General features: G+C 54.4%; 1 protein-coding gene across 3 annotated transcripts; it reads left to right on the top strand.

Annotated features, from left to right (window-relative positions):
• Positions 1-1210: 1210 nt before the first annotated feature.
• Positions 1211-18956, top strand: PLCB2 (phospholipase C beta 2). Of its 3 annotated transcripts, XM_023735128.1 has the most exons (24): positions 1211-1522; positions 4793-4870; positions 5531-5599; positions 6199-6339; positions 6462-6541; positions 6627-6680; positions 6788-6863; positions 10816-10916; positions 11076-11242; positions 11330-11476; positions 11659-11816; positions 12087-12169; positions 12438-12522; positions 13134-13296; positions 13435-13547; positions 13675-13771; positions 15168-15252; positions 15393-15517; positions 16037-16191; positions 16705-16869; positions 17408-17507; positions 17993-18097; positions 18294-18388; positions 18530-18956. In XM_023735128.1, the coding sequence occupies exons 1-24, from the start codon at positions 1439-1441 to the stop codon at positions 18731-18733; spliced, it is 2730 nt and encodes a 909-aa protein (XP_023590896.1). In that variant the 5' UTR covers positions 1211-1438; the 3' UTR covers positions 18734-18956. The 3 variants fall into 3 exon arrangements, 2 of the variants coding, with proteins under 2 accessions (XP_023590896.1, XP_023590897.1); XR_002824743.1 differs by lacking the exons at positions 12087-12169; positions 12438-12522; positions 13134-13296; ... (8 more) ...; positions 18294-18388; positions 18530-18956 and having other exon boundaries at positions 1306-1522; positions 11076-11190; positions 11659-11800; XM_023735129.1 differs by lacking the exons at positions 11659-11816; positions 12087-12169; positions 12438-12522; ... (9 more) ...; positions 18294-18388; positions 18530-18956 and having other exon boundaries at positions 1306-1522; positions 11076-11210; positions 11330-11474.
• Positions 18957-19149: the final 193 nt, after the last annotated feature.

Below are 19149 nucleotides of genomic sequence, written 5' to 3'. Positions count from 1 at the left end.
GGCATGGATGGGCTGCAGGTGACAGGTGCAGGGATTTGGGAAGGGGCAGGGATTTCCCTTGCAAAACCCGTTCAAACAGACAGAGAGGGAACTTGATCTCAGGGAGGGAACCAAGGCTGGAGGGGGGCAAAGAGTAGAGATGGGGAGGGGCCCAGGGGACGGAAGGGGTTGAGTCCTGAGGGCAGGGGGCCTAGACACCTGGGGGAGTTCCCGAGTGGGGTTCCTGAAGCTCGGGCCTTACTCTAAGCTCCACCCCTCTGGTCTTGGGTCGCTTTCCTTGGGTTGGTTTTGTGCTAGCAGACCCCTTAGCTCCAGGCCACTGGCTGGTTTACTGAGTGTATTCTCCTCTCTATCCCCGTCCTGCCCAGGCCCAGATTGACCAGCAGAGGCAGTTCGAGGGCCCGGGTGATGCTCACACAGCATGGGATGGGACAGAGGCCCGTGGGACCTCGGGCAGAAAGCCAAGCCCTGAGACCGGAAGGAAGTCCTGCCTCTCCAGCTGGCTTAAGAAGTGTGATAAAGAGGAGCAGGTTAGGCAAGCGGAAGTGGGCTGGGACCAGGGGCGGTGTTAGGGCTATCCGCACCCAGCAGAGGCCTCCCTGAGGGGCCATCCTGCCCCAAGTGTTCTCACCTCATACCCCTTGGTACAGAGCAGAGGGAGGGGGCCTGGGAGGAGAGCCCAGTGGGCCTGGTGGCAAAGGGTTGCTTGCAGTAGGGCTGTGTGGGGTGGTGGCTGGTCAGTGGAGGTCCCAGGCCTAGGCCAGGCCCAGCGGGCCAAGAGGAGGGAGTCACGTGTGGCAGGTGAGGGGTGATTACTCCACTTGTACCTTATTTTCATGGGGAGGAAGCATTGAGAAAGAGGAGCTGGGAGTCCAGCAAACTTTGCTTATTCAAAGCACTCAACCCCAGCTGGGCCTGGTCTCCACCCTCAACTCCTACCTCCAGGGTGGTCCCAGTCCCTCATAGCCTCTAGACAGACCCCGCCCCTGTGGAGGCCTCTTCCCGGCTGGTTCCCATATTGTCCTTCTCCGGCACTCCCTCCCCCTGCATCCCACCAGGGCCTATCCCTGGAGCCCAGAGGCCCAGGTCTGAGACGACCAGGCCTCATGACCTGCGTCTCAGCTCTGCACAGCACAGAGAAGGAAGCCCTGAGCAGGAAGTACAGAAGCAGGGGCGAGGGCGGGGGCTTCAGGAGGGGAGCCGGGACTCACTGGGCAGGAGCATCCACGACGGCCCCCACTGTAGCCAGGGCGGGAGGAGGCTGATTTACAAGGCAGATAGGTTTCTGGCCGAAGCTTTCAGCCCTGCACCCAGCCGTGCCATCCTGCGGACTATAAGAGCACCCCAGACTTCCGCACCAGCTCCAGTCCCCTCCTTCCTTCCCTCTTCCTGGCCTCCGTGCCTGCTCAAGCCTCACCAAAGAGGGACATTTGGCGCCATGTCTCTGCTCAACCCTGTCCTGCTGCCCCCCAAGGTGAAGGCCTATCTGAGCCAAGGCGAGCGCTTCATCAAATGGGACGATGTGAGTGGGGCCGGGACACGGGCTGCAGGGGCACTGGGGTGGCGGGGACTGGGCTGCATGGGGGCTTTGCCAGGGTGGGTGGGTTGGTTTATGTCTGCCGGAATGCAGGCGCCTGTGTGGGTTGGCCAGGCACTCACATGGCTGACTGGATAAACAAACCTGGGGTGAGAGCTTGTACTGGACTGTGGGGCCCTGAGCTGCCCTGAGCTGCGGGGCTGTGGCTCTCTGTCTGGGCCTGAGAAGGAGGTGGGCCGCCCGGGGGGGTCATGGGAGGTAGTTTCTTTGGGTCTGGGTCTGTCTCCCCGCGAAGCCCCCAAGAAGAGCAGGGGTTGTTGCTCTGGATCTCAGCACTAGAGCTGAGGCAGGGCAGGAGGCAGAGGGGAGCCCAGCCCCCACTCCCAGCACAGACACCCTACTCTTGCTCTGGCACGGGGGGGGGGGGGGGGTCCCAGACTGGAATCTTTCCTCTCCCCACTTACACTGGCCCTGCCCCAGGGAAGTTACACTCTGCCCTGAGCTGCTGTAGAGGCAGCAACGAAAGGTCCCCAGGGCTCCAAGTGAGAGCTGGAAGCCTCCGCCCCTGGGGCCAGGCAAGGAAGGAGCTGAGGGGCCTCCCCTTGCAGGCTTCAGCCTGACCACCTCCGCTTGCCTGCAGGGACGGAAGGAAGGCATTATTCGGCCCTGCCCTCTCTCTCCGCCATGTCCACTCCTTGGCAATCTGGAGCTTGTTTCTCAGCCACTGGTCCTCCAGGACCCTGAAAATACTGCCATAGGTCGGGGGTTCTCTTGGATGGGCGAGGAGAATAATATGGGGACTTGGCTTTGGAGATGGGCAACTGGTGGGCTGGCTTTATTTGGGGTTCAGAGCACTGGGCTGGTCCCAGGAAGAGAAAATGAAGTCTCCTTGGGGGAGGGGAAAGGGGTCCTTCTCCACCTTATAGGATGGGATCAGGAAACTCTGGATCTGTAAGTTAAGGAAGGCTGGGGCTCCAGGCTCTTCAGGACTGGGCTAGGCTAGGCATCTGATTGCCATGACTACAGGGAAGGACCCTGTGGTGAGACCCTGCCTGCTCTCCTGGGTGTGGTGTGGTGGAGGTGGCGTGGTGGGAGAATGGTGATGGCATGTCCCAGGAAAGAGTGGGGTGAGGGAAGTGGCTCAGAATAAAAAGTGAAGTCCGTCTCTCTCGGTTCCTCTGGGCCGTGCGTGTAGCTCAACTGGGCAGAGGTGGGACAAGCTACACGGCCTTGCCCCAAGCCAGCAGCACCTGTGTACCTGGCTGCCTCCCGGCTTCCCCAAGGCAGGGCCCTACGGGTTCCCTGGATCCTAACTTCCACGAGCGGCATCTCCCACACCTAGTCACTGGGGACACGCACCTGTGAGACAGGTCTCTGCTTGTGTCTTGGGCCCAGTTAGCCTTAGCAGATGACATGGTCTGTAGCACCATGTTGAATAAGCACAATGCATAGGATGTAATCAAACCTCAACTTTATCTTGTCTTCCACTGCCCCTTTAAAACATATTTGGTGGGAGAAGATGTCCCCCTGCCCCTGGAAGAAAACTCAACAAGCTACAAGTTGTTCCATTTACTCTTGGATAATAGACAGTTCCATGGCCACTTTTTGTTAGAAAATCCAGTCTTATTTCAGTGACTAGTTATAATCACAACTCCAACTTTAATTTAGAATAACATCTTCTCCCCTCCTCCCTCTAGGAATGGTTTCAGATGGGCTGCACGCCTTCTAGAAGGGATCTGTGACTGGCTCGTGTTCTCTGAGCCAGGTAGAGGTTATCGCTTCTTTTTTCTCAGGTCGATGTTCTTGAAGACCCTCTTCTCTGAGCTAGGGATGCTTTTCTTGAGGTCCTCTTGACAACTCTATCTCAAGTGATCACTCACACCTATTTCTTTAGCTTCCTGTGGCTTTGAACCCTTTCCCCTCTAGGAGCCCAAGCCAGCTCTCTGTCCCAGGGGCCCACTCTGGTCCCCAGGAAAGATTCATGCATCCGTTGCCCCAACACATTGGGGGCTGCAAGCTCATCCAACGCACTAGTTTCTCTCTGGCTCTACCTCGAACAGAGTGAGCCTGTTGGCCGCCCACTCTGTTTTGTGGGCAGGAGTCAGACTCCAGTCTGCTTCGCCCCACAACTGCAGAGGTGGTACAAGCTCGCTAAGTACAGTTGAAACCTCTTACTAGGCTGGAGGTGAGGGGTCAGGCACTCTAACCCTCCCTTAAAAAGGGAGAGGTTGGCGCTTAGAACATAGCTTTCTCCAAAATTAGCCTCCTCCCAGAATGTTCTCTGCCCTCCATACTCTGATTGAGAACCTGCTGTTGACCATGTTCTTTGTCAGTTCTGCATTTGGTCTGATTGGTGTGCAGCTACGATTATGTCTCGTTGCCTTCCAGGAAACCTCAATTTTAATACCTTGTTATTTATACCTGCAAGACCATTAAAATAAAAGGCAGCATATGTGCTCTGTGAGTGGAACAGGAATGTGGGAGCGCTCATTCACTTATTCATTCTCTCATCCAGCAAAAACGGAACACCAAAGTCACGATCTAGCACAGGCTTCTTACTCTGGAGTCCATGGGTCCCTGAGGAGTTCCCGGATGGGCTTCTAGGGTCTGTGAGCCAGGCCCCAGCCCAGCTGTTATGGCACATTGCAGAGGTCTTTCAGAAGAAGCGCGGCTTGGACTGGTCTTTGAAGGGGGTTTCAGGCAGGGGAGGATTGGATGCTTAGGCTTGGGGTGAGAATGCACTTGGTGTCTGGAGGATGAAGTGGGGGAAGTTCATGGAAGGGAGGACAGGCACGCAGGAAGTTAGGCTGTGGCTGGATTGTGTGGGGCCTTGGATGCAGCCATAGGCGTTTGGGATCCTGGCTCTCACTGTGTTGAGCTCTCCTGGGTGGTAGCAGCGTGTCTTAGAGAGAAGCATTCTACCCCTTTGGACAAGCAGTAGCCCTTGAAAACAGGCTGAGGTGGAGGCAAGATGCTGTTTGGGGCCTAGAGGGGGAATCTTTATTTGGGGTTTAGAGGGGAAACCTCTTCCAGAAATGCCATCTCCAACCCTCTACCCCTGCCCGCTCCGGGTTCAGAACTTTCAAAGCTCATGCCCAGTCCTTAGCTCTGGAGGACAACGGGGAGTGCCTTCAGATTTCCAGGGCAGGCACCTCCTAGGGGGATGTGAGACCTGAAAATACTACCTGACTCAGCCTGGGCCAGGGAAGCTTGGCCTGAGGTCACAGAGCGACAGCTAACTCTTTCTCTCTGCAGGAAACTACAGTAGCCTCCCCGGTTATCCTCCGAGTGGATCCCAAGGGCTATTACTTATACTGGACATATCAGAGTAAGGTGAGGCAGCCCCTGCCTACCAGGCCCTGGGTCTCTGGACACTCCTGCTTATCTAATGAGTCAAGGTGGCATCTTGACTATATGCGGGTGGAGACAGGGGTGGGGCGTATAGAATGACATGGAAGGGTGGCTCTGGGCTCTCCTGTGGGCGGGGGCCATTTGTTCTGACATTAGGCCCCATGACTGGGAGGGATACTGCAGTCACTCCAACCCATGGCTGCCTGGGGTCCAGCTGCTCCAGCCTCAGCACCCGCTGGAGAGAGAGAAAGGGCTGCTGCTGAAGGGTGATTCTCTGCTGTTGTTTTGGGTAAACTTGAGAGCCCTGAGAGATCAGAGAAAGGCCTCCGCAGCCAGGCAGAAGGAGGGAAGGGGAACCTGGGAAGAGTCCAAGATGGTAGGGGAGACACTGCAGGCCACAGCCCCAGAACGCCAGCGGCCAGGGAAAGAATGGGAAGAGAGGAGGGGAGGAGGGTTGCCATGAGTAGGGAGAACCTGATAGGTGGGCAGGAAGAGTTGGGGTCTGGGAAGCCTCATGCTGTCTTGGCATCCAGAGAGGGCAGTTTTGAGGGTGCGTGGAAGCTCCTCCTCCCTGTTCTTCTTTCTTGACCTGATCTTTCTTCCCCACACCCCTTCTTTGCTCCCACCGGGGACCCCCTCCAGGAGATGGAGTTTCTGGATATCACCAGCATCCGGGACACCCGCTTTGGGAAGTTTGCCAAGATACCCAAGGTAGGTGGGCCCAGTAGCAGCCCAGGCTCAGGGTGGCTCCACACGCCTCTGCCAGCTCCTTGGGGAAGGGCAGGAGTCCCTGCAGGGGTGGAATGCCTGACCTCTGGAGCAAAGGGAAGGGCTCCTGGTCTGGGGAGCAGCCCCGAACCAAGGAAGGGCTGTGGCTGCTCCTGGGCATGCCTGGGCTCTGAGCTTCGGAACTGGGGCCCGGTGAGCTGAGATTCTGAGACTCTAGGAGAAGGGCCCAGACTCTGTCCTTGGAGCATTGCAGAGTGTGACTGGTCCTGCTCACCTCCCCCACCCCAGCTGGTTTGCCTGTATTTGCCTGGAGTTGGTAGGAAAATTGGAGAAAGAGATTGGCGGGAAGCAGGATTCCCTGAGACTGGGAGCTGAGTCCGCCCTTCTAACATAAACTGGCAAACAAAATACACAGGACTCCCAGTGCCCACCGCCTCCTGTGGGCCTCTCCCTCCTTAGCCCAGCCCTGGAATCAAGGATGGGAAGATGCTGAAGCCTGTGGTTCCCAAGATGGGGACGGGCTGGGGTGGAGGGGAAGGGGGGGCAGCACACCCCCATAACTGTGTTGCCCGCTCCTACAGAGCCAGAAGCTCCGAGATGTCTTCAACATGGACTTTCCTGACAACAACTTCCTGCTGAAGACACTCACTGTGGTGTCCGGCCCCGACATGGTGGACCTCACCTTCCACAACTTCGTCTCCTACAAGGAGAACGTGGGCAAGGTGTACCTGGGAGCACCTGGCCTGGGGCCTGGCACCTGGGATGGATACAGGCCTGGGCTACAGGGGGCAGAGGGGCACCTGTGCGATCAGAGGCCTGATCACTGTGCTCTGTGACCCTGCAGGACTGGGCCGAGGATGTACTGGCCTTGGTCAAGCACCCGCTGATGACCAACGCCCCCCGCAGCACCTTCCTGGACAAGATGTAAGTGTCTGTCTGCCTGGCCTTTGCCCTCAGGGCTGAGCATGCCAACCCCAGGGCTTTGACAGGCTGCTTTCTGCCCCACCAGCCTGGTGAAGCTCAAGATGCAGCTCAACCCCGAAGGGAAGATTCCTGTGAAGAAGTGAGCCTCCCCAACTCCCTCTCCACACTTACAACCCAGTTCCTCAAACCTTTCTTTCTCCAGGCCTGACCCCTGTCTCTGCCTGGTGCCTTTCTCTGCTCCCTCAGTTTTTTCCAGCTGTTTCCTGCTGACCGGAAGCGGGTGGAATCAGCCCTCAGCGCCTGCCACCTCCCCAAAGGCAAGGTGAGAAGTTCCCTTCCCTGGCCCGCCTCCGGTATTCTCATTCCCCCCTGAGCTGGCTCTGGCCAGAGAGCAACTTGCGGAGGGCAAAAATGACATCACAGTCCCAGTCCACAGACCCAAAAGCTAATTAATCTAGAGCCACTTGTTACTGACGCTAGGCACAGAGGTGGAACCAGAGATGCCAGGTTCTGAGCAGGTTGGTCTGCACCACACCTCGCTGGGTGGCAAGGGTTGGGGTTGGTAGAATGTGTTCAGGGCAAGTAGTAGCTTCAGGATTGGAGAGAGTGAATGTTTTTTGCTGGGAGGAGCTAGACAAGGCTCAGCAGGAACAGGAGACAGTCTGCAGGGATCTGAAAAATGCTGTAGCAAGGGACTGGTTCTACAGGGCCCATCAGGTCTTTCTCCCATGGAGCTGCTGGGTAGGTTCATACTGAGGACCTTTCAGTTAGCAGCCAAGTGCTTAACTGTTGTGCCACCAAGGCTCCTTTCCGTTAAGATTATAGCCAAGAAAACCCTATAGAGCAGTTTTACTCTGTAACACAAGGGGGTCGCAATGAGTCAGAATCGACTCAACAGCAACCCTTAACAGACAAAGAGCAGAACCCAGGGTGGAGGCTGCCAGTTCAGCACATGAAACATTTTTTCCTTACTTTTTAATTAGGTAGTTCATTTTTAATTACAACGATACATAAGTTGCCTTATGCAAATTACAAAAAGGAGCCTCTGGACAAGTGTGGCCTTGAGCCAGGGGCCATGCTTGGCGGTGGAGTGGGTCTCATGCCCTTCTCTCCCTTAGACAGTGTCTTGTGTAGGGCACAACCTGCTCCCCACTGAATGTTTTCTCTGGGTAAGAATTCGGAAGATTATAAATAAATAAAACTAGGACCCCATTGATCACCTGTCCACACGAATCCCAGAAAGAAGACTTCCCCACAGTCACAGTTCTGTGGAGCTGATGACCCTTTGGTATGGAGTCAGTTGCTGGGGGTCTAAGCAAGGGGTGAGGAAGAGGGTGGGAATGGACTCCTGCTGAGGTCCCTATAGCCAGCACCACCTGCCTGCAGCCAATACACACCTGCCCTCCTTTTCCGCCCTCCTGAGCTCCCAGCTTATAACCCAGTTGAGGCCACAGACCCATCTCTGCTTGGAGCTGTAGCTCCAGAGGCAGGGAGGGGCTTAGGAAAATCCACTCAGTCTCTCCTGCTTAGAGCCATGTTTTTCTGGCGCAACATCCCTGAATGCTCCTGATCTATTTTCTGTTTCTATTTCTAAAGATTTGTCTATTCTGGACATTTCCTGTAAATGGAATCACACGTATGTAGTCTTTGGTGTCTGGCTTCTGTTGCCTAGTATGATGCGTCAAGGTTCATTCATGGTGTAGCATGTATCAGTACTTCATTCATTTGTATCGCCAAATAATACGCCTTCGAATGGATATACCACATTTTATTTATTCATCAGTTGATGGACTCTGGTGTTGTCTCCACTTTTTGGCTTTTATAAATAATGCTGTTCTGTACATTCGTGTAGACATATGTTTTCATTTCTCTTGGGTTTATACCTAGGGATGGAATTGTTGGGTCTTATGGTAACTCTGTATTTAACATTTTAAGGAATGGCCAACCTGTTCTCTGAAGTGATTACATCATGTCACAGTAATGTAAAATCCCATCAGTAATGTGCGAGGGTTCCAATTTCTCCACATCTTTGCTAACACTTGTTATTCTCTGTCTTTGTTTTTTACTTTAGCTATCCTAGTGGGTAGTGGGTGTGAAGTGATGTCTCACTCTGGTTTTGATTTGCATTCCCCTAATGACTAATGATGGAAACCCTGGTGGTGCAGTGGTTAAGTGCTATGGCTGCTAACCAAAATGTCAGCAGTTTGAATCCACCAGGCACTCCTTGGAAACCCTATGGGGCAGTTCTACTCTGTTGTATAGGGTCGACTCAATGGCAATGACTTCGGTTTTTTTTTTTGGTGATGACTAATGATGTTAAGAATCTTTTCATGTGCTTATTTGTATATTTTCTTTGGAGAAATGTCTATTCAAGTCCTTTGCCCGTTTTTAAGTTGGGTTATTTGTTTTCTTATTGTTGAGTTGTGAGGGTTCTTTATGTATTCTAGATACAACTCCCTTATTAGATATCTGATTTGCAGATATCTATTAATATGGTGTATTACATTGATTGATTTTTGTATGTTGAACCAACCTTGAATTCCTGAGGTAAATTCCACTTGCTCATAGTGTATAATCCTTGTTATATATTTTTGCATTCCATTTGCTTGTGTTTGTTTAGAATTTTTGTGTCTATATTCATAAGGGATATTCATCAGTAGTTTTCTTTTATGATGTTGCTGTGTGGTCTTGGTATGAGGGTAATACTGGTCTTATAGAATGAGTTGGGAAGTGTTCCCTTCTCTTTCTTTTTTGAAGGGTTTGTGAAGGATTGGTGCTAATTTTTCCTTAAATGTTCGGTTTAACTGAAGTGAAGCCATTTGGACCTGGGCTTTTATTTGTGGGAAGTTTTTCAATTGCTAATTCAACCTCTTTACTTGTTAAAGGTCTATTTAGATTTTCTACTTCTTCTTGAGTTAGTTTCAGTAGCCTGTGTCTTTTCTAGAAATTTGTCCATTTCTTCTAGGTTATCTAATTTGTTGGCATACAATTATTCATAGTATTCCCTTATAATAATCCTTTCAATTTCTATAAGGCTGATAATAATGTCCCCTCTTTTATTTCTGATTTTATTAATTTGAGACCACTCTCTTTTTTTCTTAGTCAGTCTAGCTAAAAGTTTGTCAATTTTGTTCATATTTTCAAAAGATCACCTTTTGATTTCATTGATTTTCTCTGTTGCTTTTCTAGTCTCTATTTTAATTATTTCTGCTCTAGTCTTTATTATTTTTTTTCCTTCTGCTTGCTTTCGGTTTAGTTTGCTCTTCTTTTTCTAGTTTCTTAAGGTAGAAGTTTAGGTTATTGATTCAAGATCTTCTTTTTTAACATAGGCATTCACAGCTATAAGTTTCCCTCTAAGTACTGCTTTAGCTGAATCCCATAAGTTTTGGTATGTTGTGCTTGTCATTCATTTCAATGAAATGAATTGCCATTACTGCAAAATATTTTCTAATTTCCCTTGTGATTTCTTCTTTGACCCATTATTTGATTTCCACATAATTGTGAATTTCTCAAATTTCCTTCTGGTATTGATGTCTAATTTCCTTCCATCATGGCCAGAGAACTTACTTTGTATTATTTCTGTCTTTTAAATTTCTTGAGATTTGTTTTGTGGCTTAACATATGGTCTATCTTGGAGAATGTTCCATGTGCACTTGAGAAGAATGTGTATTCTGCTGTTATTGCATGGAGTGTTCCATAGATGTCTGTTAGGCTTAGTTTATAGTGTTGTTCAAGTCCTCTATTTCCTTGCTATTTTCTGCCAAGTTGGTCTATCCATTATCGAAAGTGAGGTATTGAAGTCTCCAACTATTATTGTCGGATTGTCTATTTTGCCCTTCAATTTTGTAAGTTTTTGCTTCATGTATTTTGGGGTTCTGTTGTTAGGTGCGTATATGGTTACATTCAAATAGTTTCTTTTTGATAATTTGTCCTCCACTTAAAAAAAAAAAAAAAAAGCCACCGCCCTGGCAAGCAGCACCACTTAATTCTAACATCCTTTTCTCTTTGTTCTGGTCATTCATAGTTCCAATCCTGCCCCTACCCAAAGACTAGCTATTGTCCAAATTCAGAAGCAAAGCAAACCAGCTAAGCATGCTCTTTGCTCAGCAGTCAGGGCTTTGAAAAGTGGGTACTCAGGGTGTTCTTTTCCTCCTCTGTCTGCCCTGAGCCGTCCGTCTGACCAGGCCCCCTCGCCCAGGGCTGAGCCTGGTTTGTGGCTTTTAACTCGGAGGAGATTGAAGGTAGGGATGATAAGATACCTTTTTATTCCCCAGAATGACGCCATTAATCCTGAGGACTTCCCAGAATCTGTCTACAAGAGTTTTCTCATGAGTCTCTGCCCTCGGCCAGAAATAGATGAGATCTTCACTTCCTAGTGAGCTTCTTGGGCTGGGATTGGCATGGGGAAGGGGTGGTGGCTAGCAATCTCGTCTTCCCATCTGCCATGCTGGGAACCAGGAGCCTCCACTGGAGAAGGACCTTGAGCCCCTAGGCCCAGTGAATACAGACCTGTGCTCCTCCCTGTGGTCTGCAGCCATGCCAAGGCCAAACCCTACATGACCAAGGAGCACCTGACCAAATTCATCAACCAGAAACAGCGGGACCCACGGCTCAACTCCCTGCTGTTCCCACCAGCACAGCCTGACCAGGTGCAGGGCCTCATTGACAAGTATGAGCCCAGTGGCATCAATGTGCAGAGGGGTGAGGACTAAGGGAATCCCTTACCCACCACAGTCCTGTTCTGCCCTGACAGCTGGGCCACAGGCTGACATACACCCTGTCCTCTAGGTCAGCTGTCACCTGAGGGCATGGTCTGGTTTCTCTGTGGGCCAGAGAACAGCGTGCTGGCCCAGGACAAGCTGCTGCTTCACCAAGACATGACACAGCCACTCAATCATTACTTCATCAACTCCTCACACAACACATACCTGACAGGTAGGCCCTGGCAACCTCACTGCTGATCTCTCCTTTTGTGGGGGCTACTCCCCTTTCCTGAATCCTCAGCAGGGGTTGCCTGCATGCTGCTGACCCTGCTAACAGGATAGACTGGGATGGCATGGGGTAGGGGAAATCTGGGCTGCCTTTGAGTGATGCCACTGCTCCTTCCTCTGGCGCAGGCAGCCAGTTCTCAGGCCTTTCCTCGGCTGAGATGTACCGCCAGGTCCTGCTGTCTGGCTGCCGCTGTGTGGAACTAGACTGCTGGAAGGGGAAGCCCCCGGATGAGGAGCCCATTATCACCCATGGCTTCACCATGACCACAGACATCTTCTTCAAGGTGAGACTTGGCGTGTGGAGGGGGTTGGTGGGGATGGCACTTGGAAGGGCCCTGGGCCAGAAGCTTTTTGGGGCAGCAGAGGGAGGCTAGGGGAGAGGAAAGACTGGAAGCCTTGAACTAGTGTGGGGACTACAAAGGGACCAGAGGGGCTCGGGGCCAACAGTGGCCATCCAGTTATGTGTGTGTTAAAGCTGAGGAGGGGGAAAGGTGCTGTGGGGGAGAGAAGCCGGGACAACTGACCTCGTCTGCATGGAGTCCCTTCTCCTCCAGGAAGCTATAGAAGCCATTGCAGAAAGTGCATTTAAGACCTCGCCCTATCCCGTCATCCTGTCATTTGAAAACCACGTTGACTCGTATGTATTCAGAGCCATTCAGCCTTGTTCTCCACCCTGTCCCCAGCCTTCTGCCTGTACCTGTCCTCCCCCGAACTGTTCCCAGCTTCTGGTCATCCCCTCCAGCTCTCTCCCAGGTCTCAACATAATCTCCTTGGAACTCCTTGGGACTCTGGCCTGTGTCCCTGCCTCCCTGACCTCTTGAGCCCCTGATCTAGGTCATTAAGGGCACAAAGGATGGACAAGGATTGGGGCTGAGATGTTGAACCCCACCTCCCACTCTCTGCAGACCCCGCCAACAGGCTAAGATGGCCGAGTACTGCCGGACAATGTTTGGGGACACGCTGCTAACTGAGCCCCTAGAAAAGTTTCCGGTGAGTGGAGGGGACTTCTTTGTGGGGCACTTGGGCCTGGGAACCTGGGGCAGTGTGGACACCAGGTTATAGAGGGGGGTGTGCCCAGGGGATGCTGGCCTTCCTTTGGGAGGGTAGGGGGCTGCGCTCCTGCCATCTACCATGTGTCGGGTACTGTGCTGGGTTTGGAGGCACGTTAGTGACACAGTCCCTGTCCTCATGTTGCTTACCCTCTGGTGGGAAGACAGACAAGAAACCAGGCTACTACAACCTAGTGATTGCTATGGGAGTACTTGGGGAGTCCCAACCTGCTTTTAGGGGCTCAGGGAAGGCTTTCTGGAGGAAGTGATGGCTAAACTGAAACCCGAAGGATAAATTGAATTTATTTAGGTGAGCATGGGGAGGCAGTACTCTGGACAGATGGAATGGCATCTATAGGTGAGAGAGAACATCATTTCTTGAGAAACTGGGTTAAGTTCAGTCAGGCAGGAGTTTAGTATCCGAGGAAGGAGTGATGAGTGATGAGCGTAGAGAAGCAGACAGGGGGCCAGTGGAGCAGGCTTGATGTGAAGGAGTTCAGGCTCTACCTTGGAGGTGAGGAGAAGGTGCTGACTCTCTCTCCCTTCCCACAGCTAAAACCAGGCACCCCCCTGCCCAGCCCCGAGGACCTCCGGGGCAAAATCCTCATCAAGAACAAGAAGAACCAGTTTTCTGGCCCAATATGCCCCAGCAAGGAGCCTGGGGAAGCTGAGGGCAGCTGCCCACCCAAAGTCTCCTTGGGCAGCAAGGACACAGGTGAGTCAGCCTGAAAGGAACGGGGGTGGGGGGGTCTGGAACAGGAGAGGGGCTAGGCCTGGAGGAGACATGCCAGGGAGCAGAGTTGATGTGGGGGTCCCAGCCAGCCCCCAAAGCTGACTGAGCTGTGTGTGACAGTGTGGACTGGTGAGGAAGGGGCTGAGCTGGAGGACGAAGAGGTGGGAGAGGAAGAGGAGGAGGAGTCGGGAAGCCTGGATGAAGAAGAGATAAAGAAGATGCAGTCGGATGAGGTGTGTGGGGAGAGCTCCGAGGCCCTACCCTGTCCTCCACTATGGAGGCCTCTGGGGTAGAGTGGGGGGAGGTGGGGATGTGGGGCTGGGCTCCTCTTCTCTTCCCACCCTCCTCTGTCCCCACCAGGGCACAGCAGGCCTGGAAGTGACAGCTTACGAGGAGATGTCCAGCCTAGTCAATTACATCCAGCCTACCAAGTTCATCTCCTTTGAGTTCGCTTCCCGTAAGTTACTGTGGGGTGGTGGTTGTGGTGGTGCTAGGGAGCTGGAGATCAGGCAGATTCAGAGGGTGTCCAGAAGCTTGTCCTGAGACCAGGAGCAGCCTGATGGGTGGGGATGAGAGGAAGGACGGCTCTCCCCCTTCCTTGGGCTCAGGGCCCATCTATAAATACCCAGCAGAGGAGTCAGGCCAAGGGCTTGTTTAAGTGGCAGTGGCTCCCACTGTCCCAGCACTGTGCTGAGGAACTTGGCACAGACTGCAGTGCTCTGGAGTGTGTCGGTGACAGGCAGGCCGTTTATGACAGGCCACCTCAGCCGGGCTAGCCTGGACTCCTGCAGCCTCCTGCGGGTTCTGTGGCTGCAGGACTCAGCCATCCCCAGGCTGAAGTGTGCCCTGGGCTGGCCCAAGTCTAGAAGCCTTAGTCCCAAGGGATGAGACTTCTGGGAGGGGGTAGAAGGCAGAGAAACCAGCCAGGCACATCTGTCCTCTTGTACCCTTCACCCCTTGTGCACACTCATACTATTTACCCTGATCTTCTCGGGACACACGCACAGCGCATTCCTCTCGTTCCCTGGATGTGTTCCCGACACGTGCACCTTTCTGTATACACAAGTGCACAGTTGGAGCACTACACCAGCGCCCTCTCATCTCTGCACCCTCAGCCCACACCCACCGAGCATACTACTATACTTGGTGTATACCCCTCACCCCATATGTTCAGCCATAGCTTGCCTGCTTCACTCCTGTGCACATCACAGCATGTGCTCACACTGTGCATGTCCACAGTATATACCTGACCCCCGGGCACATCTTGACCCCCTGGGCACGTCCTGAACCCCCGGGCATGTCCTGACGCCCTGGGCACATCCTGACCCCTGGGCACGTCCTCACATCCTGACCCCTGGGCACATCCTGACCCCTGGGCACGTCCTAACGTCCTGACCCCCGGGCATGTCCTGACCTCTGGGCACATCCTGAACCCCGGGCACATCCTGACCCCTGGGCACATCCTCAGCACATTTCCCATGCCCCCATTCTCTAGGACTGTGGCACACACCCGTCATTCTCTGGGACGGTGGCACACACCCCTCGTTCTCTGGGACCGTGGCACGTGCCCCTCGTTCTCTAGGACCGCGGCATACACCCCTTATTTGCTAGGACTGTGGCACGCACCCCACCCCTGTACATACCCACCGTGAACGCTCTTTACCCAGGGCACACACTGCTGCCCACACAGATTCGTACATTCCCCCGAGGGGTCAGGCTCCATAAACTCCCAAGCCTCGGTGGGAATGTTGGGTGGAAGGCATCTCTAGGCTGCAGGGAGCTGCCCCAAAGGGCAGAGCAGGGCTGAGGGAGGGAAGGGACTGATGTGGACGGCCTGCTCCTCTCCTACTCAGAGAAGAATCGCAGTTACGTCATCTCCTCCTTCACCGAGCTCAAGGCTTATGACCTGCTCTCCAAGGCTGCAGTGCAATTTGTGGAGTATCCTTTCGGCTTCCATAGCCAGGGATCCTGGTTAGGGCAGGGGGCTGGGGAGGACCTGGGGACAGGGCTCCCAGGGTGGGCTGTTGGGTCCTTCCAGTGCAGGCGTCCTGGGGCCAGGCTCCTAAACTCAGGTGCAGCTACAACAAGCGCCAGATGAGCCGCATTTACCCCAAGGGCACCCGTGTGGACTCCTCCAACTACATGCCCCAGATGTTCTGGAACGTCGGTTGCCAGATGGTCGCCCTCAACTTCCAGACAATGGGTGAGGGCACTCGAGGCCCCTGAGAGCCCTCCCCTGGCCTCTGCCCTGCTCCCACCTTCACCCCATCCCTGGGAAAGTCTTTAAGATAGACTGGGGTGTCCTGACGTTTAAGGCTCTGGGAACACACCCAGGTGTGAGTGTTGTGGGGGACAAATGCATTAGCTCATGCCTACGGGATTGTACATATGTGAGTATGTCTGCAAAGACACTGAGGTGCTGGCATGTGTCTGGCCAACCTGCCTGAGTGTGTCTGTAGGATCACCTGCGCTACCTGTCTCAGCCCCTGCTGTGACCTTGCCGTCAGGTTGTGGCTTTGCTCTTGGCTGACTCCGGGCTGTGGGCCTGTCCTGGGTGATGAGACACCGTAAAGATCCGGCTGGGACATGGGAAACCCTCACTTCTCACTGTCCACCCAACCGCCCCATTCACAAGACAGGGAAGGCTGGGAAACGCAGGGAGTAGAGGCTGGGTGCAGACCCTGGGCCAGGCCCTCCTCACCAAGTGCCCTTGTCCCCCCAGACCTGCCCATGCAGCAGAATATGGCGTTGTTTGAGTTCAACGGGCAAAGCGGCTACCTCCTCAAACATGAGTTCATGCGCCTGCCGGACAAGCAGTTCAACCCCTTTTCAGTGGACCGCTTGGACGTGGTGGTTGCCACCACCCTGTCGATTACGGCAAGACCCAGGGGCTGAACAAGACCCCGAGAGGGCTGGGGTCTTGAGCAGAAGAATGCAGGCGCCTCTCTCCTCCACTCCCAGCCCCCTCCCCTGATATTCCGAAAACTTCAGCCCCTGCCAGCTCGTGCAGTAGCAGGTTGCCTTGGAAACTGTCTCCACCTCAGCACTGGAGGCAGCCTCTTTGTCCCCATGGAAACCAAGGGGAAGGGCTGATGCTGGTGTGGGAGAAGGGAGGGAGAATAGGCAGAGCGGGGCAGCAGAGCCCCAGGCCCTGGGGGAGGGCGTTGTACCTTCCTTGCTTGGGGAGGGAGGTGGAAAAGCTGCAGCTCTTCCCTCAACGCTGGAAGAAGCACCCTGGATGCCAGCGCTTAGCTGTAACCCCTGAGCCACACCGTCTCTGGGACTCCGCACAAGACCCAAGAGTGTATGCTTCAGTTATAGGAGGCCAAGGCCCCATGCCTGGGGAAGCGCCTGGGGTGGGGGGCTGACTGCCAGAGGTTCCACCCCTAGGTGATCTCCGGGCAGTTCCTGTCCGAGCGCAGCATGCGTACCTACGTGGAAGTGGAACTCTTCGGCCTTCCTGGGGACCCCAAGAGGCGCTATCGCACCAAGCTCTCACCCAGTCCCAACTCCATCAATCCTGTCTGGAAAGAGGAGCCTTTTGTCTTTGAAAAGGTGGGGGGCGAGCGCGGGGCAGGGCCAGGGTCCATCTCCTCATGGAAAAGAGGAGATAAATAAAGGGAGTTCCGTTAGCTTCCTCCTTTCCCACGTCTCCTGAGTTTCAAGGAAATGAAAACTGAATTTACAGAAGTTTGCTTGATGGGCGGGCTTTGTGTGTGTGTGTGTGTGTGTGTGTGTGTGTGTGTGTGTGCGGGCATGTGGTAGAGGTAGAATTGTGAACTCTGAGCCCATCGGATCATGGGGGCCTTTGCTCCCATTGGATACTTGTTGGCAAAGCTGCCAAGGACTGCTTGCCCCAGAGCCCCGAGCCCTGGGCTGCACAGCCAGCCCTCCTTCCTGTGGGGACCAGCCATGGCATGAGCTGTGGGGATGTCTATGTGTATGGCCTAGAGTATGCCCTCTGTCAGTCCTCAGCAAAAGGGCAAAAGCTGTGTGTTCTCATACTGACCCATCTTAGACTTCCGGAGCCAGGGAGGGGGCAGCTCGGCTTCCCTCTCCCTTCCCCAGCCTGCCCTGTCTTGAATCTTCCCAGATCATGATGCCTGAGCTGGCCTCCCTCAGGGTGACGGTGATGGAAGAAAACAGCAAGTTTCTCGGACACCGCATCATCCCCGTCCATGCCCTGAACTCTGGTGAGAAGGGTCCTCCCTCACTATTCCCTGGGGGTCTGAGAGCAAGGCTGGCATCAGGAGCCTGTCCAGATGGTGGGCACCCTCAGACCTCACCTACCCCCCTCAGGTTATCGGCCATAATGGCGGTGGGGGGGGGTGGGCAGGAACAGTGCCTCTCCGGCAAACGGACAGAGGTGGGGCCTCGGCCCACCTCGCAGGAAAGTCTGCAATTGTTGGAATTGCTGGGGCAGTTCCCCAAGTAGCTGACATTTTTAGACACTTAAAACGCCCTAAGGGCTTATAACACATTCTCACGTAATTCTACAATAACCACGTGAGGCAGACATGGTTACCCTCATTTCACAGACGGAGGAACTGTCTCAGAGAGGAAATAACCTGCCCAAGGTTACACAGCCAGGAAGGTGCAGACCCAGTGCTTAGAAGGCCCAAATGCAGTGCTGGGTGGGAATGGGCCGTGGCTCACCCCACCCCATTGTGTCCACCAGGATACCAGCATCTGTGTCTGCACAGTGAGAGCAATATGCCCCTTACCATGCCTGCACTCTTCGTCTTCCTGGAGATGAAGGACTATGTACCTGATACCTGGGCAGGTAAGAGGCCCATGGCATGCTGGGAGCTCCAGGCTGGCCCCCTTACCCATGGCTGTGGAGTCAATGCCAACTCATAGAGACCCTATAACCCCAAGCCCAAACCAGCCTCCAGAGGGGCAGGACGGAGGGGTTGAGGGAAGGAGGAGGCTTCCAGGTACATCTCCATACCAGGCCCATGATGCCCCTGTGCACCCAGATCTCACCGTGGCCCTTGTCAACCCCATCAAGTTCTTCAGCGCCCATGATAAGTCTATGAAGCTCAAAGAGGCCATGGGAGGAGGTCTGCCTGAGGTCTGTGTTGCCTGGACCACTGCCAGGGGCCCAGGGGATCTTTGCCCTCTCTGCGGGAAGACGGGGAGGGGCACGGTCCTGGGCTCGGGGAGAAAGGGCACAGCCATTAGAGCCACCTTCTTCCTTGCTCTCCCTACACAGAAGCCCTTCCCACCCAGGAGTTCAGTTGCTGGCCAGGTCAATGGGGCAGCAGCTCCAACCAGCAACGGGGCAGCAGGTACGTATTTTAGGTCCTCCCACCCACTGGGAGGCCTCCACCGCTGTCTGCACCCACAGGTGCATCCCAGCCTGGCAGCAGCGCCTAAAAAAACAGACTTTCACCTGGGAGGGAAGGGCTGTGTCTGAAGCCACAGGGCTGGTAATGCACTGCAACGGGTGGATACTTCGACCCCCCAGGGGTTGGGGAGCTCAGCCAAAGGAGTCCCCAGGGCACCAGTCGGCTCATCCTGTGGCTCTTGCAGCAGCCGGGGCCAGGGAGGAGACCTCGAAAACAGCCCCGGATAAGGCCTGCTTAGCCCCGGGGATCTTGGAGATGAGTTTAGGGCGGGACTGGGGTTCCTGGGGGCGACCGGGCGCTGGGAAAGGCGACCGGGGCGGCGGCGCGCTCACGCCGGCTCCGCAGAGCCGCAGACCGCCAGCCTGGAGGAACTGCGGGAGCTGAAGGGCGTCGTGAAGCTGCAGCGGCGGCACGAGAAGGAGCTGCGGGAGCTGGAGCGGCTCGGCGCGCGGCGCTGGGAGGAGCTGCTGCAGCGGGGCGCGGC

This window comes from Trichechus manatus, unplaced genomic scaffold (genome assembly GCF_000243295.1).
Source record: "Trichechus manatus latirostris isolate Lorelei unplaced genomic scaffold, TriManLat1.0 scaffold00076, whole genome shotgun sequence".
NCBI classification, from domain to species: Eukaryota; Metazoa; Chordata; class Mammalia; order Sirenia; family Trichechidae; genus Trichechus; species Trichechus manatus.
Note: the sequence above shows the minus strand (reverse complement) of the source record. Positions and strands in the feature narration are given on the sequence as shown.